Source organism: Cheilinus undulatus, linkage group 8 (genome assembly GCF_018320785.1).
Source record: "Cheilinus undulatus linkage group 8, ASM1832078v1, whole genome shotgun sequence".
In the NCBI taxonomy this organism is placed as follows: Eukaryota; Metazoa; Chordata; class Actinopteri; order Labriformes; family Labridae; genus Cheilinus; species Cheilinus undulatus.
Genome location: NC_054872.1, coordinates 5218184 through 5233683, shown reverse-complemented (window position 1 = coordinate 5233683; position 15500 = coordinate 5218184). Strand labels below are relative to the sequence as shown.

The 15500-nt window shown below is 42.4% G+C and overlaps 2 protein-coding genes across 2 annotated transcripts in view; one reads left to right on the top strand and one right to left on the bottom strand.

Annotated features, from left to right (window-relative positions):
* The window catches only part of enpp2 (ectonucleotide pyrophosphatase/phosphodiesterase 2), a 51233-nt gene extending 45817 nt beyond the window's left edge, over window positions 1–5416 (top strand). Inside the window, exons 21-25 of the mRNA XM_041794034.1 lie at window positions 454–589; window positions 2027–2104; window positions 2824–2956; window positions 3857–4010; window positions 5229–5416. Of these exons, the coding sequence (XP_041649968.1) occupies window positions 454–589; window positions 2027–2104; window positions 2824–2956; window positions 3857–4010; window positions 5229–5399 (672 nt within the window). The 3' untranslated portion in view covers window positions 5400–5416. The remainder of the gene's footprint in view (window positions 1–453; window positions 590–2026; window positions 2105–2823; window positions 2957–3856; window positions 4011–5228) is intronic.
* A 3581-nt stretch (window positions 5417–8997) lies between these two features.
* LOC121514022 (chromatin-associated protein swi6-like) lies at window positions 8998–9851 on the bottom strand. Its single transcript, XM_041794080.1, has 2 exons — window positions 9434–9851; window positions 8998–9343 (listed from the first exon to the last, which is right to left on the bottom strand). The coding sequence occupies exons 1-2, from the start codon at window positions 9759–9761 to the stop codon at window positions 9300–9302; spliced, it is 372 nt and encodes a 123-aa protein (XP_041650014.1). The 5' UTR covers window positions 9762–9851; the 3' UTR covers window positions 8998–9299.
* Between the last annotated feature and the right edge of the window lie 5649 nt (window positions 9852–15500).

The window sequence follows — 15500 nt, the reverse complement described above, 5'->3', positions numbered from 1 at the left end:
TGTAAACATCTGAGCCTTTTAGGAGTGCTCCTTTTATACCCGATCACAGCACTATCACCTGTTGCCAATTAACCTACTTACCGTGGAATATTCCAGGGTTTTTCTGAGCATGCCACAACTTTTTCAGTCTTCTTGCCTCTGTTCCAATTTTTCTGGAATGTGTTGCACAAGCTGCATGCATCTCTGGGTCAAAAGAGGCAGGAAAACAGTAAATAAATAGCCATTCTCCTTGTTTAAATGTATGTCCACATTCATAGACTGAGGTTTTTGGTTGTCAAAGTGAAGCCCAGTTTAGGGCTTTTTTCTGGAAGAGTAAATTAAAGAGTTGAAGAAAGACAGGGCTGTGAGCTGTTGTGTAACAACAAAAAATGTGCCCCCTGCTGGCAGGAATAGATTTCCTCTGCTCAATGGTATCTTTCCTACCTAACATTGTGTGTGTTTGTGTTTGTTCAGGTAGAAGTGTCTCCTCTGCCTGAGGCTCTGTCAAATTGTGTGAGACCGGACACCAGAGTCCCTCCAGCCTACAGTCAGTCCTGCACCAACTACAGAGCAGACAAGCAGATCACCTACGCTTTCCTCTACCCTCCACGTGAGTCTGACACTGCCACAGTGTGAACAATAAATTACAGGCTCAACTGGAGTTTTTTTTTTTTTTTTTTAATTTACATGTTTGGTTTCAGACTGTTAAAGACAAAAATTATATATTTTTTAATTTTGTTTTTTCTGTATTGTCTTCTACATCCTTAAACCAAATCATTCAAAACATTTAGCAAAATACTAGAAACTAATTAAAGTATCAGCTCAAGCCTTTAAGCCTGGTTAAACACTAGACGATTTTTAGACCAAATACATACCAACAGTTTCAACTAGTTTTTAACCCAAATATGGAGTTTCAGTCATGAGCTTACTTTTTTGCATGGGTCTGCCACCCCAGATTGTGCAAATCAGGTAAAAAAAAGCCTATAAATAAGTATTTTTTTCTTTTTTTTTTTTGCATTGCTGGTACCTAAGGTGTAGAAGTTTGCATTTGTCCTGAAGCATCATGGTTTGGGGATCACAGTTCGGTGCATGTAGTCCCATGAGGAATACGTCCAAACTATGGGGGGGGGGCAATCCAAGTGGCAGTAATGTTAGTAAGTGTTTGCTGACTGCTATTAAAACACTAACGAAGAAGAGGAATTAGCCGGCCCAGCATAGGAAAACACATGAAGAAGAAAAGTCAGCTTCAGAGGCAGAGCAGTGAGAGCTTTATGGTGTTTTTGTTTCCTCAGCTTTGCCTGGAAGGCGGCGGCTCTTTATCGCTGTGCTGTTTTTTTAAAAGCCTCCAAATGTGAAAGCATAGAGGCTCAAAGATACTACCAGTGCATCTTAAAGATGATTCATGGACCCTTAGAAGCAGAAAACACCAACAACAAATGTGTTTGACTCCGCTGCAACGTCCCTTCCTGTGTTTACATGAGATAGTCTGTGATCCTTTTTAGACGAACATGAGTCAGGATTTTGCATGAGTAATTGCTGCACTGGGTTTTTATCAAAAATAGTATAACAGCACGTTTCATAAATCATAAATATATATCTCTGAAATGCGCACAATTTTATGTTGTGTTGTGTTATCATTGTTTTTAAATCAATAGATATTTGGTTGTTTTCTGCTATGATTTCATTTAGCATATGTTTCTTTGTTTTCCACTTTTTGTCTCATGTTTAATGCATCACAGGCTGTACCAACTATCACTGATAGTTCTAAATAACACCAGGAAGAAACAAAAATTACAGTATATCAAATAATAATAGATAAGGGACATCTAGAATTGTGAATCTGGGACTTTTTTTTTTTTTAATTGATTAATCAAACCTGTACAGAACCATAACCCCAAAACCGAGGTACCAAGCCTGGTCTTAGTTTTGCATTTCAGTATTGAGTGTTTCTTCTCTGCTGTAATGGCCCTTTATTCATTAGTGTCTTTGCTGGCATCTGATAATTTTACTGTACATAATAATGTGTCTTTTTTTTCTTTATTTACAGAGCTGTCATCAACAACAGACAAAAAATACGATGCTGTCCTCATCACTAACACAGTCCCTATGTATCCTGCATTCAAGAGTAAGTTAACACCCCTCAAACCAACTGCAAGATATAAAATGAAATAAATCCATCAGTTTTAGAGGGTTTAGAAAGTGTTTCATGTTACTTTGGTTTGACCTAGGCCAGTGGTTCTTAATGTGGGGGTCAGGACCCCCTTGGGGATCACGAGACACTGAAACCTTTTTCATCACTTTTCCCCACTAATTTTGTAAACTTTAACTTTTTTTGCCACTTAAAATGTGTTTTGTCCATTTTAAACCCTTTCCACCACTTTTTCTGCCTTTTTTGCCATCTCTACATCAATTCTTGCCACTTTCTGCATACTGTTTCCTCTGTGAACCAAAAAGTGCCCCTATTAGCCACTTTTGACAACCATTTCTGGCCATTTTAAGCACATTTCACTATTTGTTATGCCCATTGTTGCCAGTTTAACCTGTTTCTACCAATTTTTCATCCCATTTCACCAACTCTTACACTGATTTTGCCACTTCAAACTAATTTTGGCCAATTATTTATCCACTTTTACCACTTTTTTTATGCCCATTTTTGCCACTTTATCCCATTTACCCATTTTTTGCTTGTTTTTTTTGCAGTTTCTTTTTGCCACTTCTAAGCCATTTCTGCTATTTTCAAAATCCCAATCCCAAATCCCAAAATCCCAACTCCAGCAAAGCATTAAATTATGCAAACATAACCATAGATACTTTTTCTTCATACTCTGCCTCTCTCTTTCTCAGGGATATGGAGTTACTTCCAGAGAGCGCTGGTTAAAAAATACGCCACAGAGAGAAACGGGGTGAACGTGCTCATCGGACCCATATTTGACTACGACTTTGACGGAGTCAGAGACTCAGCAGAGAAGATCAGAGAGTATGAATTTTTCAGTTTCACTTTGAATTTAAATCTAATGACAAAATGATTTTCATATTTATTGCAATAATTTGATCTTTTTAAATAGTTCCAGCAGATGCTTCAGTCAGCCATGTTTTGAGCTAAAAGATCAAAATATGAACATAAAAATTATTATTTTGTCAGGCTCAGCTTGTTGTATAGAAAATTTTAAAAAATTTTCAACAGCAGCAGTTGCTGAGTTTCTTCTTATCTCTCCATTATCATTTGTTTAAGTTTTGACTCAATGTTTGTTTGCTTCCATCTCCCATTTGATTGCTTCTGATTTAGTAATTGTAAGCCATTCAGCCCCACAACTAGTCTGACAGTTAAGTGTCACATATAGATTTCAAAACAAGTCAGGGGCCCATGCACTGTGAGCAGTATTGTGATTTAAGTCACACAGCGCATGTTTACAGTTATTCAGAACATTAATAACAGCAGCAGTGCATGTTTGTGTTTGGCATCAGGCTCTAACATCGTCTCTCCTCCCAGATTCGTTTTACAAGCAGAATTTCAGGGATGATGAGATGATATCTCAAACCCTGTCAGAAGCTGGGGATGGCTGGGGTGGTGGTGACATTTAAAGCTAAAACACAGGGCTGATTTAAGGCAGAGGGAGGGACTGGAAATCCTGCAGCCTAAATAGACGGCCAATCACAAGGATGCTTGTATGTCATGCAGGAAATCAGTGAGTTTGAGTTGTCTGCGTGAACTAGCTCTCAACGTGGCTGTACACAAGGTTTTAAAGATCATATAGGAGTCAACATGAGCTTCTACACATTATGATTAGATTAAACACGTCATTATTCATGATGATGAAGTTAAAATTTTAATAAAAGTTTGTCCATTTGTAAAGCAAAGTTCTGTCCTTCCCTCCAGGTATGTAAGTGGGATGATCCCGATCCCCACTCACTACTTTGTGGTGCTGACCAGCTGCCTGGACTTCACACAAGCTGCAGACTCCTGCAGCGGCCCGCTCAGCAGTGCTGCCTTCATCCTTCCCCACAGACACACCAACGATGAGACGTGCAATGTAAGAAAACTCACATCTTTATACATTATAACATTATTTGATGGACACAAGACCAAAGTCCTTCTGGATGAACCGCTCTGGGATAAACAGTGGAACTTTTAGCATTATGTAGTACCTGGTGTATAACATCCCTCAAAACAACTGCAAGATTAAAAAAAAACAACCCAGAGGTGTTTCACGTTACCATGGTTTGGTTTGACCTAGGGCAGTGGTTCTCATTGTGGGGATCAGGACCTTGGGAATTGCGGGACACTGAGAGGGGGGTCTCCAGATTTCTTAAAAAAACGAAAATTATTTTTTATATTACACATTTGCCGCTGAACACCAATTTAGCCAAATTTTAAACCTTTTTCATCACTTTTCCCCACTAATTCTGTCGATTTTAACATATTTTTGCCACTTAAAACTGCCCCAGTTAACCCATTTCTGCCAGTTAAAACCAATTTTTTATCCCATTTCACCAAATCTTCCGCCAATTTTTGCCACTTTGAACCCATTTGGGCCAATCATTTATCCACTTTAACCACTTTTTTATGCCCATTTTTGCCATTTTTATTTAGTTTTTGCTACTTCTAACCAAATTCTGCTACTTTCAAAATCCCATTTCACCTCCTTTTCAACCAATTTTTATCCATTTTATCCATTTTATCCTGTTTTAATTCTGTTTTGAAGCAAAAAGATTTACATTTTTAAGAAGGCACAAAAGAATAAAAAATATTTGTTATTTGATAAGAGTGGTTATTATTCAGGTTACATATCAAATACTGATATCACAGCTTTACTTTACAACTGACCGTGATTTTGCTGACCTCCATGATCCCCCAGTTTGGCTGGGCCCCAGAAAGCTTTCCCCTTTATCCCCCCTTAAGGGCAGCGTTGTCTGCACATGACTGTTCTTGAATGTGCATGGCTGTGTTTAACCCCCTTCATGTACAGTGGGGCTCCCCAGTCTCTGGCACCTTTATTTTGGGGTCACGGGCTGAAAATGTTGAGAACCACTGACCTAGGGTATCTTTTCCCCCAAGATTGATATCACCTTAGTTAAATTGGTCAGGGTTTCAAACCGAAGATGCAAAAATCTGGCTGGCCACTGACCATGTGTTAACCTACAGAAGATAGATTGGTTCCTACTGTCACACTACAAACAATGGTCATATTCAGACCAGACCGATGACAGCTGTTGGTGATGAAGCAATGAGGTTTTGGTTCTGATTGCAGAGCTCAGAGGAGGAGTCTCGCTGGGTGGAGGACCTGATGAAGATGCACACTGCCAGAGTCAGAGACGTGGAACTGCTAACGGGCCTGGACCTTTACCGCAGAACCACGCGGAGCTACGCTGAAATCCTCTCGCTGAAGACGTACATGCACACCTACGAGAGTGAGATCTGATCTTTGCTGGCTCTGGGAATGCGACTGATCTTTTTCATCCGTGGTGGATGTATGTGGTATAAAAAGAGATGTGATCATCTCTGTTACACTGACCTGCAGCAGCTTTGGCTCTCGATGGATGCTACGCAGCATCCATGTCGTGGTTCCTTCACTGAGCATTTGGATTCATCTCATTCATTTCACTGAATTGTTAAGATAAAGCTTTAACACCACTAAGATACCAGCTATGGTACTTTTATTTCATTTTTATTCTGGTTTTGATAGTACAAGAGTAGAGAAAGGCCTTAATGCATCATGTACAACAATACAGCAGACAAAATGTAGCTGAATTCATACAAGAACTAAACCAGTAATTATGCCATCTGGTATAAAAGTTTATATATTAAAGTAATACTTTTTTAAAATATGGATCACAGTAGCCCTATAAAAACTAAATGATACTAAATAATAAAGGAGTAAGTGTAAACAAACAGAGCATACTTCAAATACAGTATTATATAACCATATTTAAAAAAACAGCTTAATCCCAGTGAGCAGGATAATGTGAGTTTGCCAAGGCCTCGCCCTAGCATAGTTGCTTTTCCTAAAGAAAACCAGCCTGTTTAGGGGGAAACCTAAAGATAATTCTGATGCATTAGCAAGCAACACCCTCTGAGGCTGATAAATGAAACCATTGTGGGAATGCAAAAAGTTGCAGTTCCTTGAGTGTCCACTTGTGGCAGTCTATAGAAGGACCAGAGGTCCCGATGCTGAAACATTCACTTTTATAGCAGAAATAAAAAAGTACTTTACAGCCTGGTTCAAAAATGATTTTAGCCTCTATAGATTCATGTTAATTGAGGGGGAGAATTTCTTCAGAATTAATCTGGTTTGGTTTTAAGGAATTTGAAAGTCATGCATAATGAGGCAAACTGCGAATGTGACTTTATGTCAGCATGCTGTAGTCATTTTTGAGGTCTCAGTTCCACCTCTGTCTGTGTAAACCAAGGTTAGTTTGAGGTATTATGCTACCATCTCGGATTGGCTTCTGTAACCAAAAGACTGGCATCACTCAGACTTCTCCCAATATTTCATACAGTTTCTCTATCATTAAAGCCATGGTAATCCATTGTCTTTCACAAAACCAAACTGGAAACATTGACTTTTGGTTCCATTCAGGACTTGAGCCTCAGCCTTTGACCTACAATAATCTCATTCATCCACCTCTTCCATTGCCAGCTCTATACTGCGGCAAACAGTGACAAACAAATGCACAGTAAGTCAAAGAGAGCAAAGAATTATAAACAGTTGACAGTATGCAGTCTATTTAGAGTCCACAGAGCAGTGGTTTGACTGCACATGAAGTGTTGAACATTCATCATACGCCTTAGAACAGGGGTGTCAAACTGAAGGCCTGGGGGCCAAATCCAGCCCAAGGAACAGTTAAATCTGGCCCGCGACATGATCTCATATTTCTGTTATAATTGGCCCATCAGTCTGAGGTCTGCAGATTTTTTTAAGTATAAAAATGTAAACTTATCCTTGGTGATTTAAGATATCCTAAAAGTAAGGAGAAAAAAAATTAGATGAGAAGTCAGGAAAGTGGGAGAAAAATTAATTCGTGTTTTGATTTCATATTTTCAATTTTGCATCTCACAATTAGGACTTGAACTTAGGATTTTGACTGTTTTGTACTTTAGCTTTAAGATTCATAATTCTACATTTTAAGTCATATTTTTTACCTTTTTAATCATTTATTTTGTATTTTAGATCATATTTTCAACTTTTTACACTGACTTAATAGTTTGACTTTTTATACTCACAAAAAATTTGAATCGTATTTTGAATTATAAATTCATAATTCCAAATTTTATTTCATATTTTGACCTTTTAAACATAATTTTGACTTTCTTACATATTTGCCTCTAAAATACCATTGTTTTTCAATTTCAATTTCATATTTTGACCTTTTGAACGAATAAATTTACTTTTTCTCAGATTATGAGCCTTTAAAGTTATCTTTTTGACTTTTTAAATTTCAAAATCATCAGTGCTAAGTTTTATTTTTCATATTTTATTAGTGGTGAAATGAGATTGACAGTTTATGGTTAAATGGTGACCCTGTTAGGTCCTCAGGTTAGACCTGAATCCAGAATCCAGCCCCTGCTGTGATTGAGTTTGACACCCCTGCCCTCGATTAATAACAACAGCTGTATTAGTCTTTTGGAATGTGGATATAAGCTAAAGAAAATATATTTTTAAACATCATTTCTTACATTTTAAAGTAATGGGTCTCTAATCACTCGTCTCTGTAAAAACCTTTCCTTTTGGCAGTGCTTGTTATGAAAATCAACATGATCCACTCTTGAGAGCTCAGTGATGGGAGAAAAATGTCTATTTTAGTTGAAATGATAATGCAATGTTGTTTTTGTACAGTAAGTTGAATTCAAGATTTTCTAATTGTGTTGGTGTGTGTGTTGTGATGTTGAGTTTGTTTTCAGTGCACAATAATAATGTCAATGATGATGATTTTTATAAATGTTTTCCCTGAAACATGTACCACCTGTGAGACTGTCCTATTTATGTTTTCATCACAATAAACAAGTGTTTTTGATAAATGAGATGACGTCCTAATAGATGAGAATCTGTGAGTATAAAGATATGCTTCAGTGACAGTGATCCAGCTGGGAATGAGAAGGTGATTTCTTGATTTTTAGACATTTATCCTGTTCCATTTAGCTGGGATTGGGTTGTGATGGCTGCAGGCTAAGCAGATGTCCCGGCAAAGTTTTCCAGCTCTTCCAAGGTGTGCCAGACCACTATCTCAAAATATTAGAATATTGTGGAAAAGCCCAATTTCTTGTCAGTTATTCCTCCCAGTCTGGTTCAGTACACACAACCACTATCATGGTGAAGACTGCTGACTTGACAATGATCCAAGAACGCTATCACTGACACCCTTCACTATCAGGGTAAGCCACAGAAGGTCACTGCTGAAGGGGATGGCAGGTATCTGAGGCTGTATCAAAGCAGATTTATGGAAAGTTGGCTGGAAGGGAAAAGTGCGGTAAGAATTAGGAGCACAAGCAACAGGGATGAGCTCAGCCTTCAGAGGATTGTCAAACAAAGCAGATTCAAGAACTTTGGAGAGCTTCACAGTGAATGGGCTGAGGCAGGAGTCAGCAGATCAAGAGCCACCACGCAGTCCGCTTTCAGTGTTGAGCCACTCCTGAACCACAGATGTCATCAGTGTCTCACCTGGACTAAGGAGAAAAAGAACTGGACTGTTGCTCAGTGGTCCAAAGTCCTGTTTTCAGATGAAACTACATTTTTCATTTCATTTGGAAATTTGTTTGAAGTTTCTGTGCTGTGAAAAAAGTATTTGCCCCCTTTCTGATTCCTGATGTTTTTGCATATTTATCACACTTAAATGTTTCAGATCATCAAACCAATTTTTATATTTCACAAAGACAACCCAAGTAAATAGAAAATGCAGTGTCTGAATGATTACTTCATTTTTTTAATGGGGGAGGGGGGGTCCAAACCTATCTGTCCCTATGTGAAAAAGTAATTGTGTAACGATATGCCGGACCAAAGGACCCAAAAGCAGACACAGGAATCAAGCACTTTCAAGTCCGTTTAATCAGGAAAAAGGTTCGATACACGGGAGGTCAAAACAAGCAGGCAGAGGTACAAAAAACGGCAGGCTAACTCGGAAACTAGGACGGGAAACTGGGTCAAATAAATCACGAAGGTCAATCAGAAGTAAGGCTCGAAGGAATTGGACACAAAGGAAACAAGACGATCTCGCACAGCAGACAGGGAGTGAATGAGCTAAATACACGAGGAGGGGAACACTCAGCCGGGGATCACCAGGTGCAGTCACTCGACAATCAACACAGGTGAGACACATGAGGATGATCAGGACACAGGGAAACAGGTAGGGATGGGCAGGAAGGAGTGATCTGGAAAAGAGACACAAGGTAAGTATCCAAAATAAAACAGGAAATGACAGACTAGAAACATGAGGGAAAAAGTAACTTAACTAGGTCAACCTGGAGATGTGACAGTACCCCCCCCTCCACGGCTGGCTCCAGACGGCCCAGGAACATCAGGATGTTCATTGTGGAAGTTTTTGATGAGCTCTGGGTCCATGATGTCTCTAGCGGGGACCCAGGAGCGCTCTTCAGGGCCATAACCCTCCCAATCCACCAGATACTGATAGCCACGGCCTCTTCTTCTGGCGGCTAGCAACTTTTTGACGGTGTAGACTCTTTCTCCATCAACGAAACGGGGGGGAGGAGGGGGCTTGGAGGTGGGGACCAGAGGGCTGGATTTGGTGGGTTTAAGTTGACTGACGTGGAATGCAGGATGGACTCTCATGGTTCTGGGTAGTTTTAGTTGGACAGTTACAGGATTAATAACTTTGGAAATAGGAAACGGACCAACGAACCTGGGAGCGAGCTTCTTAGAATCCAGACAGAGGCAGGTTTTTAGTGGATAGCCAAACTTTGTGTCCACAGTGATACTTGGGGCCTCAGACCTCGTGCGATCAGCCGCCGTCTTGTGTCTGGCTGAAGCTCGGAGGAGGGCTTGTCTGGCTCGCTCCCAGGTCCGGCGACAACGTCGCACCAGGGTCCAGGCAGAGGGGACAGATACCTCCTTATCTAGGGCAGGAAAAAGAGGAGGTTGAAAGCCGTACACACACTGAAAGGGGGACATGCCAATTGATGAGTTAATAAGTGAGTTATGTGCATATTCTACCCACACGAGCTGGTTGGACCATGAGGAAGGGTTCTGGGAAGCCAGAATGCGCAGGCCCGTCTCCATTTCTTGATTCATCCGCTCAGTTTGTCCATTCGATTGCGGGTGAAATCCAGAGGAGAGGCTCACAGTGGCTCCAATCAGCGAACAGAATTCCTTCCAGAACCTGGAGGTGAACTTGGGCCCGGTCCGACACCACATCTCTAGGGAGACCATGTAGACGAAAAACATGGTGCAGCATAGCCTCGGCTGTTTCCTTGGCAGAGGGCAACTTGGGTAAAGGGATAAAATGAGCCATTTTAGAAAATCTGTCCACCACTGTGAGAACAGTGGTGTTACCTTCTGAGGTGGGGAGTCCCGTGACAAAGTCCAGGGATATGTCGGACCAGGGCCTCTTGGGTACCGGAAGCGGATGGAGCAGACCTGCCGGATGCTGATGGGAGACCTTACTGGAGGCACAGGTGGGGCAGGCTGAGATGAATTCCGAAACCTCCTTGTCCATAGAGGGCCACCAGAAACGTTCTTTAAGGACCCCCAGAGTTCGGCTAACACCGGGTGGCAGGAAAACCGAGAGGAGTGTGCCCATTGGATAACCTGGGAGCGGAGCTCAGGAACAACAAACAGGCTACCAGGTGGACAGTTCACAGGGGTTAACATTATGGATGGCCTCCTGGACTTTTCTCTCTATCTCCCAAGTAACATTAGCAACAACACAGGAACGTGGGAGGATCAGTTCAGGTTCTGCTTTTTGCTCCTCATTAGAATGGATTCTAGAGAGAGCATCAGGCTTAACATTCTTATTACCAGGTCGATAGGATAGGGTAAAATTAAAACGATTAAAGAATAATGCCCACCTGGCTTGCCTGGCATTCAGTCTCTTGGCTGTTTGAAGATATTCTAAATTTTTGTGGTCAGTCCACACCAAGAAGGGTTGAGAAGTTCCCTCCAGCCAATGCCTCCACTCCTCCAGTGCCACTTTGACTGCCAGCAGCTCCCGGTTGCCTACATCGTAGTTGCGTTCAGCTGCAGAAAGCTTGCGTGACAGGAAGGCACAGGGGTGGAGACGATCATCCTTGGAAGAACGTTGAGACAATACAGCTCAATGCCTACATCAGATGCGTCTACCTCAACAACAAACTGATTGTTAGTGTCAGGCAGAATGAGGACAGGAGCAGAAGAAAAACAGTTCTTAAGTCTGACAAAAGCTGCATCAGCAGCAGAGTTCCACAAAATTGCCTCTTAGAGGAGGTAAGCTCATGCAGGGTGAGGCAATAATGCTAAAGTTCGAATGAATTTTCTATAAAAGTTGGCAAACCCCAGAAATCTTTGAAGTTCTTTGCGGGAAGAAGGTACTGGCCAATCTTTGACAGCACTAACCTTTTCAGGGTCCATCTGGATCTGACCTTCTGCAATGATGTATCCTAAGAAGGTAACGGAAGGTCTGTGAAACTCACATTTCTCGGCTTTGACGAAAAGCTGGTTCTGAAAGAGGCGCTCCAGGACCCTTCTGACATGGCTGATGTGGGTTTGCTCATCCGAGGAAAAAATTAGGATATCATCCAAGTAAACGAATACAAAGTCATTTAACATATCCCGCAGAACGTCATTGACCAGGGCTTGAAAAACTGCAGGAGCGTTAGTAAGGCCAAAGGGCATAACTAAATATTCGTAGTGACCCGTGGGAGTGTTAAATGCTGTCTTCCATTCATCCTCCCTTATTCTGACTAGGTGATAAGCATTTCGCAGATCCAGCTTAGTGAATATTTTAGCTTCACTTAATTGTTCAAAAGCAGATGAGATCAAAGGGAGGGGGTACCTGTTTTTCACGGTGATGTTGTTAAGGCCCCTGTAGTCAATGCATGGCCGAAGCGATTTGTCCTTCTTGTCCACAAAGAAGAAACCAGCTCCTGCAGGTGAAGAGGACGGCCGAATTATCCCTGCCGCCAGAGACTCCTCCACATACTGCTCCATTGCCTGTCTTTCGGGAGCAGAGAGAGTAAAGTCTCCTTGGGAGGAAACGCGTTCAAGGTAAGAGATCAATGGCACAGTCATAAAGTCTGTGTGGAGGTAGGGATTTAGCTTTAGCTTTGTTGAAAACTTCCTTCAGGTCATGGTAAAAGTCAGGAACTTGGGATAAGTCAGGGTAATCAGAGTCAGGGTGAGGTACTGTTACCGGAACTTTCTGGGGTTTACTATGAAAACAAGTCAGACTGCAATTTATTCCCCAGTCAGTTATTTGTCCTGAAGCCCAATCAATCTTAGGGTTGTGAATCTCGAGCCAGGGTCTCCCTAAGATTATCTCATGATTGAGGAGTCAAAACATGAAAACTGATTTGTTCACTGTGTGAGTCAGGAAAACGAATGGTCACAGACTGGGTGCGGTGAGTAATTCTGCCCATTGAACTGCCATTAACCGCGCAGACCTCCAGGGGATGATTCAGGTTGAAAGTCGTAAGGCCGAGTCTCCTAACCAGGAGAGAGTTCATCAGATTAGCATCAGATCCTGAATCAATGAATGCTTTCACAGTCTTAATGTCTTTGGCTTCAATGGAGACTTCAGGGAGTAATTGGGCAGGATTGTTAAATATGAGGTTGCGACTCACCACAGTCTGTAGTCTAGGGGATCTCCGTCTGATAGGGCAGTCAACCAAAAGATGACCCAGTTGTCCACAATAGATGCAGCGGCCCTCCTTCATTCGACGGAGACGCTCATCTGGAGTGAGCCTGGTGCGGCCTAGCTGCATGGGTTCCTCAGGTTGGGCATCGGTGACCAGCGGGAGTGAGGCAGGTCTTCTCCCGGCCTGGGGAAGATCAGCTGGGCTGGACCTCCTAGTGTAAGCAGGATAAAAACGTTCCCGCTGCCTGCCTCTATCCTTCTCTCTTTCTAAGAGTCTCTTATCAATTTTAATGGCCAGAGCAATCAAAGAATCTAAATCTTGAGGAAGATCAAAAGTCACTAGATGGTCCTTTAATTTCTCAGATAAGCCTTCAAAAAAGGCATCAAGCAGGGCAGTGGAATTCCATTCACTTTCAGCAGATAATGTTCTAAATTCAATGGCGTAGTCAGACACATTTCTACGCCCCTGCTTAATTCTAGTTAAGGCCCTGGCTGCTTCTCTGCCTGGCTGAATGTTTTGAAATACCTGAGTAAAGGCTTTAGTGAACGCCGCCAAGGAGTTACAGATGTCCGATCTCCTGCCCCACTCCGCAGTGGCCCAACGGCTGGCTCTGTCCGTCAGGTGAGAGACGATGAAGGCGATCTTGACCCGGTCCGAGGAAGGCAGCTGCGTTGAGTTCGAAGTGAAGCTCACACTGTGTCAAGAACGTCTTGCAGTCGCCAGAATCCCGGAGAATTTCTCTGGTCTGGAAAGCTGGGGAACGAGTGAGGGAGAAGCTGCAGGCAGAGAAGGCTGGGTAGCCGGCTCAGGAGGCAGAGGAGGAGCGTTATCATTTTTCGACAGGTTGATCTGGATCATCTGCGTGATGGTGCTGAGCTGTGCTCCCAACTCAGCCGTGGTAGTCTCTTGTCGTCCGGCCAACTGCTGCACTAACTGTCCAAGCGCTTTAATTTGCTCATCCTGTTGAGCAAGGCGCTGACCCTGCGCTTTGAGCGCCTGTCGCAGCGGGTCAGAGTCTGCTGGATCCATTGTTGGCGAGATCGTACTGTAACGATATGCCGGACCAAAGGACCCAAAAGCAGACACAGGAATCAAGCACTTTCAAGTCCGTTTAATCAGGAAAAAGGTTCGATACACGGGAGGTCAAAACAAGCAGGCAGAGGTACAAAAAACGGCAGGCTAACTCGGAAACTAGGACGGGAAACTGGGTCAAATAAATCACGAAGGTCAATCAGAAGTAAGGCTCGAAGGAATTGGACACAAAGGAAACAAGACGATCTCGCACAGCAGACAGGGAGTGAATGAGCTAAATACACGAGGAGGGGAACACTCAGCCGGGGATCACCAGGTGCAGTCACTCGACAATCAACACAGGTGAGACACATGAGGATGATCAGGACACAGGGAAACAGGTAGGGATGGGCAGGAAGGAGTGATCTGGAAAAGAGACACAAGGTAAGTATCCAAAATAAAACAGGAAATGACAGACTAGAAACATGAGGGAAAAAGTAACTTAACTAGGTCAACCTGGAGATGTGACAAATTGCCTCCCCTTGTTAAATCATAAGTTAACTGTGATTAACCGCAGTTTTTGGAAAGCTGAGTTCAATTTCACTGTAGCCACACCCAGGCCTGATTACCGCCAGATTTGTTGAATCAAGAAATCTCTAAAAATAGAACCTGTGGCTACTAGATAAAAAAAAAAACACACATCATGCCATTATCCAAAGAAATTCAAGAACAAATGAGAAACAGAGTGATTGAAATCTATCAATCTGGAAAAGGTTACAAAGCCATTTCCAAGGCTTTAGGACTCCAGTGAACCACAGTGAGAGCCATTATCCACAAATGGAGAAAACTGGGAACACTGGTGAACCTTCCCAGGAGTGATCGGCCAACCAAAATGACTCCAAGAGTGCAACGACGACTCATCCAGGAGGTCACAGAAGAACCCAGAACAACATCTAAAGACCTGCAGGCCTCACTGGCCTCAGTTAAGGTCAGAGTTCATGACTCAACCATAAGAAAGACACTGGGCAAAAATGGCATCATGGGAGAGTTCCAAGGCCAAAACCACTGCTGACAAAAATACCACAAAGGCTCGTCTCACATTTGTCGAGATACATCCTGATGATCCCCAAGACTTTTGGAGAAATATTCTGTGGACTGACCAGACAAAAGTAGAACTTTCTGGAAGGTGTGTGGCCCGTTAAAAATAACAGCATTTGATAAAAAGAACATCATGCCAACAGTCAAACATGGTGGTGGCAGTGTGATGGTCTGGGTCTGCTTTGCTGCTTCAGGACCTGGACCACTTGCTGTGATTGATGGAACAATGAATTCTGCTGTCTACCAGAAAATCCTGGAGGCCAACGTCCAGCCCTCAGTTCATGACCTCAGGATCAAGCTCTCTTGGGTTATGCAGCAGGACAACGACCTGAAACATACTAGCAAGTCCACCTCTGAATGGCTCAAAATAAACAAAGTTAAGGTTTTGGAGTCGCCCAGACAAAGTCTGGACCTAAATCCAGTTGAGATGTTGTGGTGTGACCAGACAGGCAGTTCATGCTGGAAAACTTTCCAGTATGGCTGAGTTAAAACAATTCTGCAAAGAAGAGTGGGCCAAAATTCCTCCACAGCAATGAGAAAGACTCATCACCAGTTATCACAAACGCTTGATTTCAGTTATTGCTGCTTAGGGTGGCACAACCAGTTAATAGGTGTAAGGGAGCAATTAATT

Excerpts from the sequence above, each read along its gene's own strand:
- LOC121514022 (XM_041794080.1), bottom strand. The coding sequence starts at position 9,761 with ATGAGAGTCCATCCTGCATTCCACGTCAGTCAACTTAAACCCACCAAA. Across the intron at positions 9,344-9,433 it reads GGGTACTGTCACATCTCCAG|ATCACTCCTTCCTGCCCATC; the intron begins GTTGACCTAGTT and ends TCTCTTTTCCAG.